At 35.4% G+C, this 18,644-nt stretch overlaps 2 protein-coding genes across 3 annotated transcripts; one reads left to right on the plus strand and one right to left on the minus strand.

Moving 5' to 3' along the window:
* Positions 1-3,567: 3,567 nt before the first annotated feature.
* On the plus strand, positions 3,568-9,470 carry LOC112278821 (uncharacterized). Its single transcript, XM_024512626.3, has 16 exons — positions 3,568-3,950; positions 4,391-4,579; positions 4,851-4,895; positions 5,111-5,155; positions 5,282-5,398; positions 5,596-5,697; positions 6,018-6,152; positions 6,495-6,575; positions 6,802-6,912; positions 7,023-7,212; positions 7,492-7,559; positions 7,765-7,900; positions 8,132-8,234; positions 8,477-8,595; positions 8,808-8,890; positions 9,077-9,470. Exons 1-16 carry the CDS (start codon positions 3,591-3,593, stop codon positions 9,176-9,178), a joined length of 1,986 nt encoding a protein of 661 aa, XP_024368394.1. The 5' UTR covers positions 3,568-3,590; the 3' UTR covers positions 9,179-9,470.
* A 737-nt stretch (positions 9,471-10,207) lies between these two features.
* LOC112278822 (CASP-like protein UU1) lies at positions 10,208-11,605 on the minus strand. 2 transcript variants are annotated; one of them, XM_090248187.1, is made up of 3 exons: positions 11,111-11,605; positions 10,862-11,003; positions 10,208-10,700 (listed from the first exon to the last, which is right to left on the minus strand). In XM_090248187.1, exons 1-3 carry the CDS (start codon positions 11,425-11,427, stop codon positions 10,494-10,496), a joined length of 666 nt encoding a protein of 221 aa, XP_090104313.1. In that variant the 5' UTR covers positions 11,428-11,605; the 3' UTR covers positions 10,208-10,493. The 2 variants fall into 2 exon arrangements, with proteins under 2 accessions (XP_090104313.1, XP_024368396.1); XM_024512628.3 differs by having other exon boundaries at positions 10,895-11,003; positions 11,111-11,576.
* Positions 11,606-18,644: the final 7,039 nt, after the last annotated feature.

Below are 18,644 nucleotides of genomic sequence, written 5' to 3' on the forward strand. Positions count from 1 at the left end.
ACGATAAAGGCGCAGTTAAAAGAGGCTCAAGAACAACAAAAGGTCAATGCGGATGTCTATCGAAAGGAACAACCATCATTCATCTTGGGTAATAAGGTATGGTTACTTCGTCGTAATATCAAGACCACTCATCCTTGTGACAAGTTGGACTATCAAAAGCTAGGACCATTTTCTATTTCTTTACAAATCAATCCAGTTGCATATCATTTATATCTACCAAAGTCAATGAAAATCCATCTAGTATTCCACGTGTCTCTTATTGAACCATACAAGAGAGTGGACATACCAAGAAGACGTTAAGCTCCACCTCCTCCTATAGAAGTGGACAATAATGAAGAGTTTGAAGTAGAAGAAGTCTTAGATTCAAGGCGGTGCCGAAATAAATTAGAATATCTTGTCCATTGGCATGGATATAATATTAGTGAATGCACATGGGAGCCAATAAAGAATCTTGCAAATGTAGCAAAGGCAATGGAGGCTTTTCATCGAAGACATCCACCAAAATCAAGATGAAAATCTTCTTTGTAAAAAAAACAACATCTAGGCAAGATAACATTCTACTTTCAATCCTTGTTCGTAGCTTCTTTGTAGTTGTGACGCTCAAGAGATGGAGAACCAACAACGAGTAGATTCGACTCAAGAACCTTCATTTACTGACCTATCGAACGAGACATTATGATTGTTACAACCTTCAAGACAACGTAATTGAGATGAAGATCTTCAAGAACGACATGTTCTTCTTCGAATAGATGGCGAGATACATCTCGTTTGGTATCACGATTTGGAAAGGAACTCTTGATGTTTGGTGATTTTACTAGAGGTAGGAACAACTCCTGATGGTGTTCCAAATATTCTATTTGAAGGAAGTTATGAAGGCCTCAACAATGATCAAATAACTGGGTGGTCTTCCCGCCCTAGTATGGGACACTACCGATGGTTGAGAGGCCCTATCAATCATCTTCTAAGAGAGCAAAGATCAGAGTATGTGGCGAATACAATTCGTCGCATCATAGATTTCTTCAACATATGATGACCACTCCTCGTGGAAATCGTCCTTAGAAGGGGGGTAATATCACAAACATACTCATAATTACATATACAAATAGATAGAAGTAAGTAAAAATAAATAAAAGTAAGTTAATTCTATAGTATTTGATATGAAAGCTTCCTAGAAGCTTCATAGATGCTGCTTTGACTTCATAGGTGTCTTTAATTGACTTTTTGGATTAGAAACGTGGTCAACAAGTTGGCCATGTGCCACATATGTAGTTAGCTTGAAGACCAAGCTAACTATGTAGCTCATACGTAGAAAAACTTGCCTTGTAAGTCAAGGCATGTGTCCTACAAAGTCAACACATATTGGAGGTCCTGTAGAACGTCGCCACGTAGCCCCTAGTTAGATAATATATATAGAGACAAGAGTGAAGCCTTCTTCACTCTTATCAACTCCTTTCTTGCTTCTAGTCTAGTTTCAAGGGTCTCTAGTTTTCTTGTCCTTTATCAATAACCATTCCAGTTTCTCTTTCAATATACATACTTGTTTATTTATATTTTTTTTATCTTTCTTTGAGTGAAGGCTCACTTGTCTGAATTGCTTTTTCATCGAGCTCTTGTCCTTGACACTATGTTTGTAATGAATATACCTTATATAGTGAAAGAATTTGAATTTTAAACCATAAGACTTTGAAATATTTGAAGATTGTGCTTCCTATGAGCATATAAGTTATTGTATTTTTGTTGATTTATTATGGCTAATATAAGATTTTATTAATTTTTAACTATACATATTTCTATATGAAATTCTCGTAAAAAAAAATCTTTTTCAATAAAAAATCTTGTGTTCTTAATTCTAAGTCTTTTAACTTGTGTATGATAGATTTGAAATTTGTCTTTAAGTTCGTTTTTTTTTTTTTTTTTCTGAATTCTAATTTGTTGTTAACTAGGATTTCAATAGAAGCCATCTCTATGAGCTAAATTTGAGGTATGTATTTTTTTTTGGTGATAGCCACTTTCTTGATAGGATGGAAAAGTTTGTCCTTTCAAGTGAATATTATCGGATCCAATGTGATAGTATGATCTACTACCAAGATTACGATTAGATTCAAGTTAGTGGTACAAATTTCCTCTCGAATTATAATATCCCTAGCAGTCGCTTTATTTTTTTAGTGCTTCCCAAGAGTATGGTCGTCTAGAGTTATTTCTAAATATTAATAAAGCCTTACCTTTTTTTCTTCATTCTTTTGAATCTTTTATAACATCTCCTTGCTCAATAATCTTTGTTCTAACTTAGTATAGGAGGAGAGGTTTGCACCAAGAATCATCTACATGGTTGTGTCATACTTCTTTAGAATGTTTTTACGATGTACCATACAACCACTGGTTTTGGTAGATGAATACCTACATCTTCTAAGGAATTTGCAATTTCTTTTAGTTTAGTCAAATATTCATCTATACTCATGCTACCTTTTTTTATGCTAAAAAACTTATTAACAAGGTGTACCGTGCTTGGGTTGTTGTCCGCTTCATATCATTATTTGATGTGTGTCCAACACTCGTATGAATCTATGAAGTGCTACATAATTTGCAATGCAATGTTGTTTTTATGGCATTGTTGTTCAACTTTGTCAAGGCTAATTCTTAGCCTTTCTCTTTTGCTTGAGTGAGGTGTTGGTGAGGGAGGCATGATGCACCATTGGTAGATGCCGTCTCTTTTCAAAATGTTCCTCATAAGGAACTACCACTGGAAGGAACAAAAGTTCAATTCTCATATACAAAGAGAAGTGTTACATATACTGCTATCAAAATAGCGCAGTAGCTGGAGGAGAACTTAGGGCTGAGTCCGCACTGGGAGTGAAGGATGAACGTAAGGGATTGATTAGATGTCTGACTCTGATGGGAGAGCAGCAACGTTCAACACACTCGAAATTTCATCGCACGGCGTCATGAGCTCAGTGAGAAGAACAAGATGAACTTGATGAATTTCAACCTAAGCCCTAAACCTTTCGAACCAGAAAGGGATATGTTCGCATTCGAAGCTCAGAAGTGTTACTACCAATAACGAAGATGTCTACTGAGACCCAATTCCTTCTTCACAACACGCAAGCATTTGCAGCCACAGCAACAACGATCGCATCCCGTTTCGTTACGAACAACGACCCAGTAATATGAGCAAAGGTTGAGAAAGCTCTACGAGAGTGAAGTTCACTCACGGCCAAGCGACGGACAAATCGAAGCTTCTGCATCGCTAACTCCTCTCCCTTGTTACGACGCAACCTGTTCCCAAATTTTTTGCGTGTCACCCAAATTCAGCAGGATCGAGAAAACATTCAATCACGATGCAATCCAGGAGCCTCACTTAAAAAGAGAAAAACATCTGAGGATGAGTAGATGAATGAAGTTGGGGACAATTGGAGGAATCGGGGAGAGGATGAGCCAACAGAGTACCCATCAGGGAATTTGTCGAAGGCCGGGACCGGGTATGATCCAGGGTACGTTCATGGACCCCAATAACGAAGGTTTATGGCTCAAGAGACTTATCTGGTTCCTCCGTTGCTTCAGTTCCTTACAGCTTGCTGCAGGGGGTGGTAGCGATGGCAGCTAAGTGCACGACGATGGCAGCAGCAACGCAATCAGCGTTTCTGTTAGCGCACTCTTCTTCCTCTAGTCTGTCATCTCGTGTTGCGATTTTTCCGCTGCAGTTGAATTTTGTGACGAAGGTCTCCTCGGGTGATAGCCAATTATGTCCGGAGAGAAGGATTGGTGGAAATGCGACCTTCTCCGGAGGTCGTCACGGGTTATCGGTGGTCGCAATGGCGAAGAAGGGGAAGAAGAGTGGCGGAGGCAGCGTTGTGCAAAAGGAGCGGACTCCTAGTAGCGAAGGAGGCGCCAAAGAGACTGCGTATGCTAATGAGACCAGAAAAATTATTCTCAGCGTTCATAAGCTCAAGAAGGTGCGTGCGATTGAAATTTCTCCAGTTTTCCCCAGGATTTGCTCAACGGGAGTGCGAGATTTGCAGTTTTTATTTTGTAAATTTCGAACTTAATTTAACCAATCCTCATTTCTTTTCAGTCGCTGTCTGAACGCATTCAATTTTTTTGTCATGTCCGAAATCTTTTGGTAGTTTGCAAAATGATCTGGAGATATAAGGGCCTCCACATCTTTTCTCTGAATGATTCAGGAATCCACGATTAGATGGTCTGTAAAGGTATGAGGATTTCGGGTATAACACAACACTCCTTTCAATCGTAGAGCTCGTTAGGGTCAACTTAATGGACGACTTAGACTGCAGATTTTGGGATTTCGATTCAATTACGAGGCCCACATTACAACGGCACCCCAGGCAAGCGCATGTGTTCAGACTTTCAAAATCGAAATGTGGATGATGTTTAGGTGACGCCCATGGGGAAGGAGCTTCTCAAGAACATTAGTCTGGGGATGTACTATGGGGCCAAGATTGGTGTTCTCGGACCCAATGGTGCTGGAAAATCGACGCTGATGAAAATTCTTGCGGGAGTAGATAAGACTTTTGACGGAGATTTGTACTTGGAACCCGGAATCAAAGTGGGCTATCTTTCACAGGTACGAAAACAGAGCCTGGCCAATTGGGACTGTATTGATTATTGTCATTGCAGCCGTAAAGATGCACATCTCCGTGGCTTCAGACGCTTCGAGCATGTGCTGTACTGGGCTGTTCCAATGGCGTCTTTGAAGGTTTGGTATACCATCGGGTTACGAATATTCAAGTATTGCCAGCATAGCTAGCTTGTGAGATTGTTGGGGGGATCCCATTCAGTCATGGTGCATAGACCATGTACGGACTAGACTGAGTCGCTATTTTATTGGATTGCAGGAGCCAGAGTTGAAGGATGGGTTAACTGTGATGGAGAATATTGAGGTGTATTTCTTCACTTTTGCGTTTCATGAAGCGTGGATGAATGCAGCTAGTCATTCTTTTTTTGGCTTGTTTTGTTTTTCCCTCACGGCTTCAAATTTGAGGTGCTTAGTGAAAGTTACCGCAGACTGTCATATACGATCACGAAAGCTATTGTTATCTATTGTTGAATATTCTATGGAAGGTTTCTCATATTTGTGCTACTGCCTGTGCTACAGCCTGCGTTAGCTGAGACACGCAAGCTTCTCGCAGATTTTGAGAAGGTATGTCCCAGATGTAGAACCATTATTTGCTTTGTTGGTTGATATGATTTTGATTCGCTGCTTCGCTGATCATAGTTTCTGATTAAGTGTAGGCATTTTTGCACTTTATTGACCATTATTTCACAGGTTAGCACCGACATGGCCAATCCAGATGCGGACATGGACAAGCTCATGGTCAAAATGGAGCAACTGCAGAATGCCCTTGATGCTTGCAATGGTTGGGAGCTAGAGCGACAACTTGAGGTCTGTATGCATTGACTCTGAATCATGTCCACCTTGAAGTTTGAAAGCCGCAGAATCTTTCAGTTCTTGAGTATCGTCTGAATTCTACTAGTTACTTCTGAGTAAGTACCAGGTTTGGATTCAATCCTCGAGTCAAATGATAGTACGGTACTAGGAACAACTGAGTTTTACCAATATTTCCCTTTCTATTGATGCAGCGCGCATTGAATGCCCTAAGGTGCCCTCCTGGTGATGCTTTAATTTCAAACTTAAGTGGTGGCGAACTTCGCCGAGTTGCTCTGTGTCGCCTCCTGCTTCAGGTATGTTGTCATTGTAAATGCGTGGGACTAGAATTTAGCCGTCATAGCAGTAGCTCCCAGTTCAACTTCACATCTGTTGACACACATTTCAGCGGGTATTTTCGATTGGCAGGTTTGTTTGAAGACCTGATAACAGCTCATAGGTTTCAAATACAAACATTGAATGATTGTAGTGGTCGGTTACTTTGCATATCTGTTAGCCGCCACATTCTTGTGTTAAGAAAACTTATAAAGGCTGAAACGACCAAATTAGTCCAGGCGATATTTGTAGAGTCTTCCATGCCACGGATGCCCTAATTTCTGTGCGCCTATTTCCATAGACCCCAGACATATTGTTACTCGACGAGCCTACAAATCATCTGGATGCGGAGGCAGTGGCTTGGCTGGAGCGATACTTGGCTGAGTTCAAAGGGACGGTTGTTGCAATTACCCACGATCGCTACTTCCTTGATAATGTAAGATTGCTGTTCAGATCCTACCCTCAGTTTCTCTCACTTACGTTAAGCTGTCGAAGGCATTTTAGTTTCATTTTTTAAATTCATCTTTATATGTGCCACTGGAATGTGATATGCTTGAGGTTAATAGATTGTTATGTAGATATTTTCTCAGTGCAGAGGCTATCATGGGTCAAGTTGCCCTGTTCCGACCATTTGATCTGAGGAAAAGTATGGGAGTTTATTGAACTTGTGTTTATGGTAACCGTCCATTGCAACATGTTTAAATTGAAAAATATCATGCGTACTCTACTCACTTCCACATAAAATCATCTTCATATCCAATGTGTTCTGTATTGGCAGGTGGCTGGTTGGATTCTAGAGCTTGACAGGGGACAGGGCATTCCTTTTGAAGGAAATTACTCATCTTGGCTTGATTCGAAGGTGATCTTTTTTTTCTTGTGATTAACCTTGGTTCAATGTTTATTTGGACACGCAGCCTGATATGCACTGGTCATCTGATATATCTGTGTGATTCACTCTATCAGCCTACTACATACAGATTCGCATCTCGTCTTCAACAATTTTCTGTGCTTTCGTGGAATCTTTGGATTGCCTTCAGTTTCTAGCTCTAACCTTGTGCAATTATTCGTCTGGGTTTTGTGTGCAGGCGAAACGCATGGAATCAGAATCCAAGCAACAATCATCACTGCAGCGCAATATTCAACGTGAGTTGGAATGGATTCGTACGAATGCAAAGGGACAGCAGAAGAAGGGCAAGGTATATGGTGGTTCTATCTCGTCTTGAATTTGGAGATTTGGTGCAGCAGGTTACTTTCCGTTATATGTTTCAGATAGTTAATTCGATCCCGGGTCTCCTCCGGTTTGCAGGCAAGAGAACGAGCCTACGAAGAACTCTTACAGAAGGCTAGCGAGTATCAGAAGGCGGAGAAGTTGGAATCAATGTTTATGCCTCCAGGACCTCGTCTTGGTAATGTAGTCGTTGAAGCCCAGAGCCTCCAGAAAGGCTTCGATGGACGCCTGCTTATTAACGGCCTCTCATTCAGCCTACCCCCTGGAGGTACGCATGCCATGAGTTATGTATCTATGTTAACTCTACTTCATTTTATCCCTTATATTTTTTCAAGTCATATCCTGTACAAATGAGATTCCAAGATAACGCAGTGAAGAAGCTCATTCTCACCAACGAAGAAAACTGACAATAAATTCAAATTTCAGTTTATAAGAACTGATGCCTTTTCAATTGAAGGGCAGTGGAACTAAAATGCGACCAGCTTAAATTTTCAACGAGTTTTTGAGTTTTTCTAACCGAGTCTCTTTGAGAACTTGCGAGCTCCAGGTGTGGTGGGAGTGATCGGAGGCAATGGCGCCGGCAAATCAACCCTTTTCAAAATGATTTTAGGCCAGGTACATTTTGCAGTCAATGTGAGCTTGGAAAACTCTTACAATAACATTTTTTCCTGTGAGATAGTCAACTCTACCTTTGGAACAAGCACTCGTACAACCGATTCTGTCTTTTTTGATGTTTTCAAGCGCAGCGTTATTGAGTTGTCAATTCAATATCCATCGCTTGGCATCTGATGGCTGTTGGTATGCATCCCTTACAATGCAGGATAGTCCCGATGGAGGGGAACTAAGAGTAGGAGAAACGGTGGCTCCCCTATACATTGACCAGTCAAGAGAATCGCTTGATCCAGAGAAATCTGTCTTCGAAGAGATTACCGATGGGCAGGAGGAGATTTTCATAGGTAAATCTTTTTTCCTCTCATCGTGGAGCACCTGCGTTTCCACCCGCACCACCTCGTTACTGCACCTTGATTTGTTTGCTGTGGAGAACACCAACTCATGATATTTCCTTTTAAGGACTGAGACTTACCTCTTACATCTAGAATTTGGACCCATGCCCCTTGGAGTATGATGAGGTAGGCAGGTGACTCATGCCTTGAACTACAACTTGGACTCATACCCCTGGACCTCAGGTGAAAGGAAGGTCAATGGAAGGGCATACTGCTCGTGGTTTAATTTCAAATCGGGAGATCAACAGAAGAAGGTCGGCATGCTTTCAGGCGGAGAACGCAATCGGTGAGTAAATTCTGGGATGAAAAGAACATAACGTAAATCTATTGTATACCATTTCTTAAGTAGGACAGTAAACTTGCTTGTTGATATTGCTTGAATGTGTTTCTTTTAGATCCCGCTGGCTCTGTATAGATGATGCATCTGATATTTAAGAATTTGATGAAGTTTATTTGAGTAGGGCTTATTTATTATAAGTGGATTGTTCAACTTGATTTTTATACACCATACAACTTTGTGTCATTCAGATTACAACTTGCAAAGGTCATGAAGAAGGAAGGCAACCTTTTGTTGCTGGATGAGCCAACAAACGACTTGGATGTAGATACCCTTCGAGCTCTGGAGGATGCCATTCAGGATTTTGCAGGTATGACAATCTATTGCAATGCTTGTTAAACCCCATTACTCATTGTTTTTTCAGTTTATTGCTACCTCTTTCATTGATATCAATACAAGGCTAGAGGTTGGAAATAGTTGCTCTGTTTGCAGATAAGTCTTTTGTTGACGCTTCTTCACCAGCTTTGTGTGTACGATTTTTTTGTTTTTACTTGGTGATAAATTGGTAACTTTGTGTAACAGGCTGTGCTGTTGTCATTTCCCACGACCGCTGGTTCTTAGATCGACTTGCCACTCACATCTTAGCTTTTGAAGGAGACTCGCAGGTACTATTCATTTCCATTTATTTGAAAATTCTGCTGCGTGTTCGATTTTCTCTGAATGTTTTCATGATAAGAGTCCAACAAGGCTAAACCTTCCGAACCTGTAGTGCTTGTGCTGATAAAGCTGACTTGCATTCTCACGAATTTTTTCGCTGAGATTATCATTCATACCTGCGTTGGATATATTAGGTGTACTATTACCAGGGCTCTTATACCGAGTATGAAGCCGATCGGAGAAAGAGGCTAGGGAACAAGGAGCCAACAAGGATGAAATATGCTACGCTGGCCTGAGTTTTTCAAACCTCATAAATACCTGTAGCTTCAGGAACATCTGAAACTAAAGCAACACACGGCATAGGTGTCTAACCCTTTATGTGTTGATATCCTTTGTTGGAAGCCGAGTATTGAATACCAAGGTCATGGCAATTATGCTGCTACGTGAATGGAACGAAGAGTAAGTAGAATCATTCCATTCCCAAATTTTATGTAAGAAATTATCGTATCACAAATTAAAGGAGAATGAACGGCAGCCTGAATGTATCTGCTTCTTCTGCTGTTACATTCAACCAATTGATTTTGTCCAGCAGGTTCACCCACTTTGCCGTCCAGCTAAGTTGCAACGTTACCTTTTATAAAATGGTTTATACGAATCAATGTCCGTGGCAATGAGGTCAAATGCTAAACAGCTGTATTCTGCAATTTGAGACATCCTGTGATGCTTGTTCCCTTCTTCAAAATGGAGATAGCATGCGCCTGCATGGTTAAGTGCTTGGGATTTTTAGTAGCTTAATGGCATTTGTGTTCAGTCAGAACAGGAGAACTGCTGCCAGTTTGCTACACTGTCCAGGAGTGCTTTTATTGTCAGAGATCTACGAAACATTTGTGATGATGGATGTTGTGATTTTGTGAAAATAATTCATTTAATATCTGTTAATTCAGTGTGAATTAGTAACAAAAATAGTTAGAAACTTTTTCACGCGTTTTCCTCATTCCTTCACCAAAAGTATCAGTAGCAGGTGTTTTGTACAATATTAACATTATTTCAATCAACTTTTATGGTGACTAAAACGAACTACATAGACAAACATAATATATCTTTTAACAAGTGCTTTACTCCATTTACGTGTAAGTTGTTTACCGAAGGTTCCCTCACAGCTCTCATTTAGTACAGAAGGTCTGTTTCAGACAGTGAACAGCTATTCGTCGATGACAGCGTCGGGACTGTTAGTGCACCGAGTTGAAGGCATAGTCCACTCTTGCACCCAGCAGGTGAAACACAATCAATCGAAAAGAGACACCACCACGTCCATAGAATGCGTGTGAGGCAGTGCAGCATTAACTTCAATGCTGGTAAAAAATTTGAAAAAATTAAAACAAAACAATAACGCTCCAGCGAGATGGAATATTCACCACTAGAGATCTAGACCACCTACTGCTTGAAGAATGTAAAGAGGGTTGCCTATCACTACAAGCGGACCACGAGTGGTGAGAGCAGAACATTATAGTAACATGTAGTAATCGAAATCAGGCACAGCACGACCACGGTACTGATTAACCCTAGAACAACCCTTCGAAGGAGCTGGAATCTTGCCTAGTAAACTACACATCATCTCCCGGTAATCCTCAAAAGTCGCACTGAATACACAGCAGCTGTAGCGGCAAGAAAAGCGAATGCAAAGAAAGACATTGCTACAGAAGCCTCGCCTTTGGAGCAGATAACTGTCCAAGTCCCGCTGCATGACGTCCCTTTTCTTATTTCGAGTGCAGAGCCTGCTGCAGCGCCAGCAGTAGCCACGAGGGCGTAGGCGAGAACCTGTGAGTTTCAAGCGATGAATCGTTGTCAGTGCATCAACGTCTATCTCTCCGGAACAAACTTAATGCTACTGCAGCACAAATTTATCTCGAGCGAAAAAATTCAAAGGAAGCAGCGAGAGATACACTCCATCTAAATCTGAATGAGATTGAACAAACTACTTGGTCAAAGACGAAAGTGAGCTTAGCGGCGACCGTCGTGGGTGACGATAAATATTTCCCCTGATTTGAGCGCTGTATGAAGCACAGGACTAGCTGGACTATCGCATAGAGACACACGATGACATCCAGGCTAAGAACTCCTCTGCAAGCAGTATCCACCAGTACACAATCACCAGTTACTGTCAATCTCGAATGCAGATGACTTTATGAATATCATCGAAGTAGACGATGGAGAAAGGGAGTGCTTACATGTAAGAGTCGACCTGGGTGAATGAGAAATCGTAATAATAATAATAATAATCCCCATGCGAAGTATGCTTCAATGATCCCATAACACCGAGCCCTACGACGGTGAACACAATCTGCGCAGCTCGTAAAGACAAAACAATTGCGCCAAAGAAATTGTCATCCTTGTTTGATTCCATCGCAGGGTTGTTGTACATAGCAGGCGGTGGTGCAACAGCTCCATGCGCATGCGGGGGTGGCATCTTCGAACCACCAACAGCCCCCACCCCTGGCGTCGCTCGTTTATCGAAGTATTCAGAGTCCCAAGCTCCACTCTCCATGCTGATTCTCTACCGTGTACTCCCTCGCTGCCAGCAAACGTCAGTCGAATCACGTGAGTCGCACAACAGATGACTACAGCCAGCACCCTTAAACAATCAACCACCTCAAAACCGATTCAAGACACGCGTGGAGGATAACTTCCACGGAACCACACGAACACACTACCGCCGCTGCATGGAGCTTATAGCAGATATCCCGAACACTGAGTCTCGCGCATGTCAACTGCTGATATTCTGCCCCACTAGCGGATCTTTGCGAGTCGGCGCCGGGGCCGAAAGTTTCTCCTTGCATGGCGGCAACGCCAACAGGCAGGGGGCCATGGTCCAACCTCACTGAGCTGCTGCACATACTGTGCCTTGCGATCTGCACTGGATCTAGACGAGCCCCTGTCTGCGCTCCGCCCGCTGTGGATTCCAGGTGGGTTTTGCCTTCATTTCGCCGCAAAGCTCTCAGAAGCATTATTTACCCAACCGCGTTGACTTGAAACACGGTGTGCCAGCTAGGCTCCAGCTTGGATCAAGCCCAGGTCCTTTCCCCATCCTCGTTGGAGTTTGCGTTAACATGGCATGTCGGCCGAACCAAAGGTGGCAGGGTGTTAGTCTCCTATTTCCATGTGGTGCTCCGTGCCATTGGTCTTCAGTAACTTCGAAAGCATAAAGCATTTAACCCCATGTTTCGAAAAATATAACGTTTCTATAGATATATATATATATATATATATATATTTATATATATATATATAGATATAGAGAGAGAGAGAGAGAGAATTAACTTAAATAATAAATGTGTGTGATTTAAATCAATGCAATACAAAATAAATAAATAAATAAATAAATAATTGATAGTAGAAACAAGATTATAAATTCATTTTTTTGTAATCCAGAAACTAAAAAATTATACAAGGTTATTTTAATATATTTAAAATAAGATTAATGAAAGACTAGCATAAAATAATTATATTCACGTCTTTTAGAATTTTTGTATTTTTAGTCTACTATGCATATTAAAGTGTGCTACAATATATTAATAAAATAAAATAAAATTATAAAAAACATTTTGTTTGTAAATTCATATAATTAAATATAATTAAACAATATCAACATCAAAAATAATATAATGATAAATATTAAAACTTAAAACGTGAATTTAATATAAAAATATAAAGGAACTTATTATCATAGACATATACATTAATACTAATAATTACTTGAAAAAAAAAAGAATTATATAGAAATAAATAAAAATATGTAAATTTAACAATATCTTTTGGAGAAGTTTCTTAGAAGTTTTAAAGACTCAGATTTAATTTTACAAGTGATAATAGGCAGTTTTTAGGTTGAAAACTAATCAAATAAGTTAATAATGGATTAATGTCTATATTGAGAAGTTGAAAGAAGAAAGTAGATCAACTTCACAATTGATTCTTACAAGTCTTACTATTATGAGTATAAAAAATGCAAGAATTAATATGCGAAAGAAGTTTGATGGAACAAAATCAAAATGTTGAAAAATTTTACAATAAATCAAGTTCAATCTGTATTACATCCTTTTCAATATCTTGTTGAATTTACTCAAGTTGAAATCATAAGTTCACTTTTAGTTTTTGGTTTGTAATTTTAATAAAAAAAGATTTATGACTCTAATATGAAATAAATTTATTCTTAGAAGTATTTATTTTTTGTGATGGATATACATATTTATTTTAATAATTTCCTATATGATTAAATAGAAGTAGATAAAAATAGATTAATTTCATAATATCTTATAGAAAAGCTTCCTAGAAGCTTTATAGATTCATATGTTTGTAATTAATTAGTAAGTTAAAAATTTGATCAACAAGTTAGCCACATGATACACATGTTAGTAGCTTGTTCCACAAGTTAACTATATGGTACACATATAGATAACTTGCCTTGTAAGTTAAGTCATGTTTTTAACAAAGTCAACATGTCTTGGAGGTCCTATAGAATATTACTATATAGCTTCTAATTAGAGAGTATATATAGAAGTAAAAGTGAAGCCTTCTTTATTTTTGTTAATGCCTTATTAGTCTTTAATCTTATTTCAAGACTTTCTAATCTTCTTGTCTTTGAAAATAGCCATTCTAGTTCAATATATTACCATCTTTGAGTGATTTTTTAGTTTTTTTGAGTGATATAAGAGTGTATTGAGATTTTCTTTTTTTGAAATTCATATTCTTGATTGATCTACATTTAGAGAAAGAAATTAAAAAAAGATAGTAAAGACCAAACTCCTATCTTTATAACAAAGATCACAATTAGCTAGCAAATATGCCATTGAATTTTAATATCTTATTTGGGATGTGGATTGAAATGGTAAAATCCTTGTCAATCAATTTCTATTTTGATTAAATGATAATATCAAAGATTCATTATTGACAATGCCAAAAGTAAATTTATTAGAATAATTTATTACGTAAGCCATTACATACTTAAATAATCCATATTTTGAAAGATGCCAAGAACAAGGATTTATTTGAAAAAAAATAAATCAAATCATAACATATATTCTTAAATTTTCATAAATTTATTTATCATTACCAAAACTTATGCAAATTGATACAATATATTTTTAATCTCTTATAGAAAAAAAAACAAAAAAAAAAAAAAAAAAAAAAAAAAAGATTCATTATCATGAAGAAGGATTATGGTTATATTATAGAAAACCTAAATACACCTCTCAATATTATTTAAAGAAACAATATAATTATAAAATGAATAGTATGATTGCCAAAGAAAATAATGTATTACTAAAAAAAACCATATATGGATATTTTGAATTTGTTGTCATTTTTTTTGGACTTATAAATGTATCAACTATTTTTTAATATCTAATAAATGATGTCATCTAAGAATTTTTATGTGATTTTATTTTTCTATTATATAAATATCATTCTAATATATTCTAAGAATATAAAAAAATATAAACTTTATATTTTGAATATATTATAAAAACTTATAAATCCAAGATTGTATATCAAGATGAAGTCATAGACATATATATTTACTCTAATAATTACCTATATGATTACATAGAAGTAGATAAAAATAAATTAATTTCATAATATTTTCTAAAAAAGCTTTGTAAAAGCTTCATAGATATGAAATTTTGACTTTATACTTGTTTGTGGTTGATTTTGACTTTATACAAGTAAAGTTAATTTAAACTTTACATGTTTTTGTAGTTGATTTTGAATTTATACAAATAAAGTTAATTTAAACTTTACATGTGTTTATAGTTGATTGATAGATTAAAAACTTGATCAACAAGATAACCATATGCTACATATTCTATGGCGTGATTTTCTATCTGAGAATATATTGGGTACCTAACTATAGAGAGTTTAGCTTTAACTTATTGGCCAAGTTCTAATAAGTAATATATTTTTATTATAAAAGACAAATAAATATAAAAAATTTAAAAGATATTTTATTAATAAAAATCTTTTTATATTTAAGAAGATTTATACATAAGGCTTTTTAAAGCATCTAAAAATGCCCTAACACCTTTTGCTATACTAAGTCATAATTCATCATTTGTTAGTAAGTTAGATTTTCAATAAACTCAAAGAAAATCCATAATCTCTTTTTAAAAATATATTTTTATATCATAATTTTTTCATAGCTCCATATCTCTACCTTTCACATAAATATAAAGTCTTGGCTCCCAAAAACCCTTTTATTTTGCATAAAATACCTAAATTGTAGTAAAATTCTTTCAAAATATTTTTAACTTACAAAGGATTTTTTCTTCTCAAATTTTAGAAATTCATATCTCTTGATTAAATTGTTTAGTTTTTTTCAAATTTTTAGATAATATAGAATTTATCTTTATCTAAAAAATAAACTATAAATATACTCTCAATTGTATGACATCTTAGAAAACCTAATAAGTGCTCTAAATCCTAATTTACAAGCCCCCAAGTACTATTTTCTCTATATTTCAAAAATAAAAAAACAAAATGCTACAAAATTGTGTGTATAACTTTATAACATAGTAATATACATTTATAAAAATAATTAGCCAAAGATTCATCCAAATGTCGAAGATATGATTGAAATCAAATTCTTCATAAAATTGGTTCATTGACAAACATCAATTTATAAGAGCTTTTGAAGATTAGATTGCGCAATTGAAAAGTTGATTTAAAGGACTTTATTTTTCATATAAAAAAAAAAAGGTCTAGAGTTGTATGCACTATGCCTCAAAAAGTGACAATAAGTACCAAATTGACATCTTAAATTTGAGTGTCTATATCTTCTTCACAAATATTCCAAATCACTCAAAATTAGTATCAAAACTATAGCCAAAAATCTAAAATTCCTAATCCTATCTTCTCAAGTTTAAATCGCCTCAAAAGAATAATCCTAATTCCTAATAAGGCCTCAAATAATCTCCTTGAAGTCCATTGTATATAAATTTTGGCCAATAAGGATGGAGATTTTTATCATCCATCTCCATTCATCCATATGATTGGCCCAATTATTCTTTTTTATACAAAAATATTTTTTTAATCCTTATTCTAATATTTTTTGCATAGTGTGTGCCCTAAACACCAAATAAAAGAAACAAAATAAGATTTTGAGAATCACCAATGTTTAATCAAGGTGGTTCTAAATATGTAATAAAATATCAACATAAAATCAACTTCAATAATAGCCTTTTTAAACTAACTACTTCAAAGTTGTAATTTAATCACATTTTGTAATCAACTAAAATTTGATAATATAGCCGTCACTACATTGTATAGTAAATTATATATTGAATATATATGTTTATTATTTTTACATGATAGTCTAACCATAATAAGACAACATGTAGATAGCTTGCAGAAGAAGTCAATTATATAGCTTACATATAAAAAAAACTTACCTTATAAGTTAAGATATATATATATCTATATATATATATATATATATATATATATATATATATATATATATATATATATATATCTATATATATATATATATATATATATATATTTCTTACAAATTCAATATGTATTAGAAGTTTTAGAGAACATTTTCATGTAGCTCTTAAATAGATAGTATATATGGAGGTAAGAGTGAAACTTGTTTCATTCTTGTCAATATCTTTTTAATCCTTAATCTTGTTTGAAGATTTTTTAGTCTTCTTGTCTTTGGCAATAGTCATTCTAGTTTAATATTATATCATCTTTGAGTGATTTTTTAGTCTTTTTGAAGGACTCAAGAGTGTATTGACCTTTTAATTTTTTTAGATTCATATCTTTAACAGTTTGATAAGAATTTTAATTTATTATTTTTTTCATATTTTAAAAATGAATAGATTATTCTATTTCTATTATTATATTTTAAAGGTTACAAATCACCCACCTTTAAAAAAATAATTTAATTTTTTAACATTAATTTTTTATTTAAAGAGAGTGAATTATCCCTCTTTGTAAAACTTTTCACTTGATATTAGAAGTTGTGGATTACCTTCTTCTAGTTTAGTTTTTTAAATTTGTTTAAATTTTTAAAGAAGAAAAGATTATAAATGTTATTTTCAATGGAAGTAAGAATTTATTTTGTAATTATTGTAGATTTCTAAGATCTTATCAATACTCTAAGAATAAAAATATCATATATTTCTAATATAAACCATAGAGGTATTATTTCTATATATATATGAAATAAATCAAAAGTCCACATCAAAAAATTATGTAATTAAAGGAAGCAAGTAGATCAATCCCACAACCAAATTCAAGAAGTCTTGCTCCTATAAGCACAATGGAAGCAAGAATTAATATGTCTAAGAAGTTTTATGGAAGAAGATCAAAATTTTAAAGATTTTTGCAACAAGTTAAGTTCTATTTAGAATTATATTTTTTTCAACATTCTAATGGATTTACTTAAGTTGGATTCATAGATATTATTTTATTGAGATGAATTCTTTTTTGGTTTGTATTTTTTATAGAAAAAGATTTACAATTAATCTATGACCTAAATTTATTTTAAGAAGCATTTATAGCCATATTTGGAGAAATTGACTAAAAAAAGATAGCAAAGATTAAGCTTGTATCACTACAATAAGGATTATGTTCAACCACAATATATATTGTTGAATTCCAAAATTTGGCTTGCAACATGGATTAGAATGATAAAGCTTTTATTAATCAATTTTGATATAAAATAAAAGATATTATCAATGATTTATTATTGAATATGTCAAGAATAGATTCATTGGAGCTATTTATTGCGTAAGCTATTTCATGTGACAATCAACTCTGTGAAAGATACCAAGAATAAGGATTTGATTTAAGAAGTAGAATTCAAGCCATAGCAACACCTTCTAAGTTTTTGGAAGCCTACTTGTCCGGACCAAAGCCTATACAAATTGACATGATATATTTTAGACTTCTTAATAAAAAAAAAAATGAATCATTGTTATCAAAAAGATTTATACTTATATTGTAGAAAATCCAAGTATATTACTCAACATTTTTCAAAGAAGCTATTAGGGACCATGTATAAGACAAGGATTCAAGAGCAAGAAATAAAGCTAGCTCAATATTAAAACAATAATTGGATACAAGGCAAGAAGGTCTTGGTTACACTTTAAGAAGTGAGTTGTCAAGATTGAGAATCCCTTCAGTCTCAACTTCTATATATATTAGGTCCTAAGAAGCTTTCTAAAAAGTTTTCATGACGCTTCGCAACAAAGCAAGCCTAACATCCTTCTTTGGCAACTTCTTGAATCATCTAAAGTCTCTTAGAACATTCAAGAATCTCCTATGATTTTTTAGAACTTTCTTAGAATCTATTAGAATATTTTGGAACCTTCTAGGATCTATAAGAACCTTCTTAGAACCTTCTATAATCTTCTCAAACTTTCTTCAATTGTATGTCCATGACATCACTTCCTCTTCTAGCTTCAAGGTCTCCAAGATACAATGTTGCTATAAGTCAGTATATATATAAGAAGTTGAAGATCTATTGCATGGTGTCAATTATATATTCCAATTATTTTTCACGAGACAAATGGTTCATAGGACCCTGTAGCCATTGATAGTACTCCAAGCCTTCTACATGTGACCAAGCATAAAATTTGGTATCTTTATTATGAAATTGTCATACAAACATTCCTTCTGGACATCCTATATAGGCAGGTTTTATCTCAAACACAATTACCAATGACCTATTATTGGGTATCCTTTGATGTCTTCGTAGTT

The sequence above is a fragment of the Physcomitrium patens genome, chromosome 2, assembly GCF_059467195.1.
Source record: "Physcomitrium patens ecotype Gransden chromosome 2, ASM5946719v1, whole genome shotgun sequence".
Lineage (NCBI taxonomy): Eukaryota > Viridiplantae > Streptophyta > Bryopsida > Funariales > Funariaceae > Physcomitrium > Physcomitrium patens.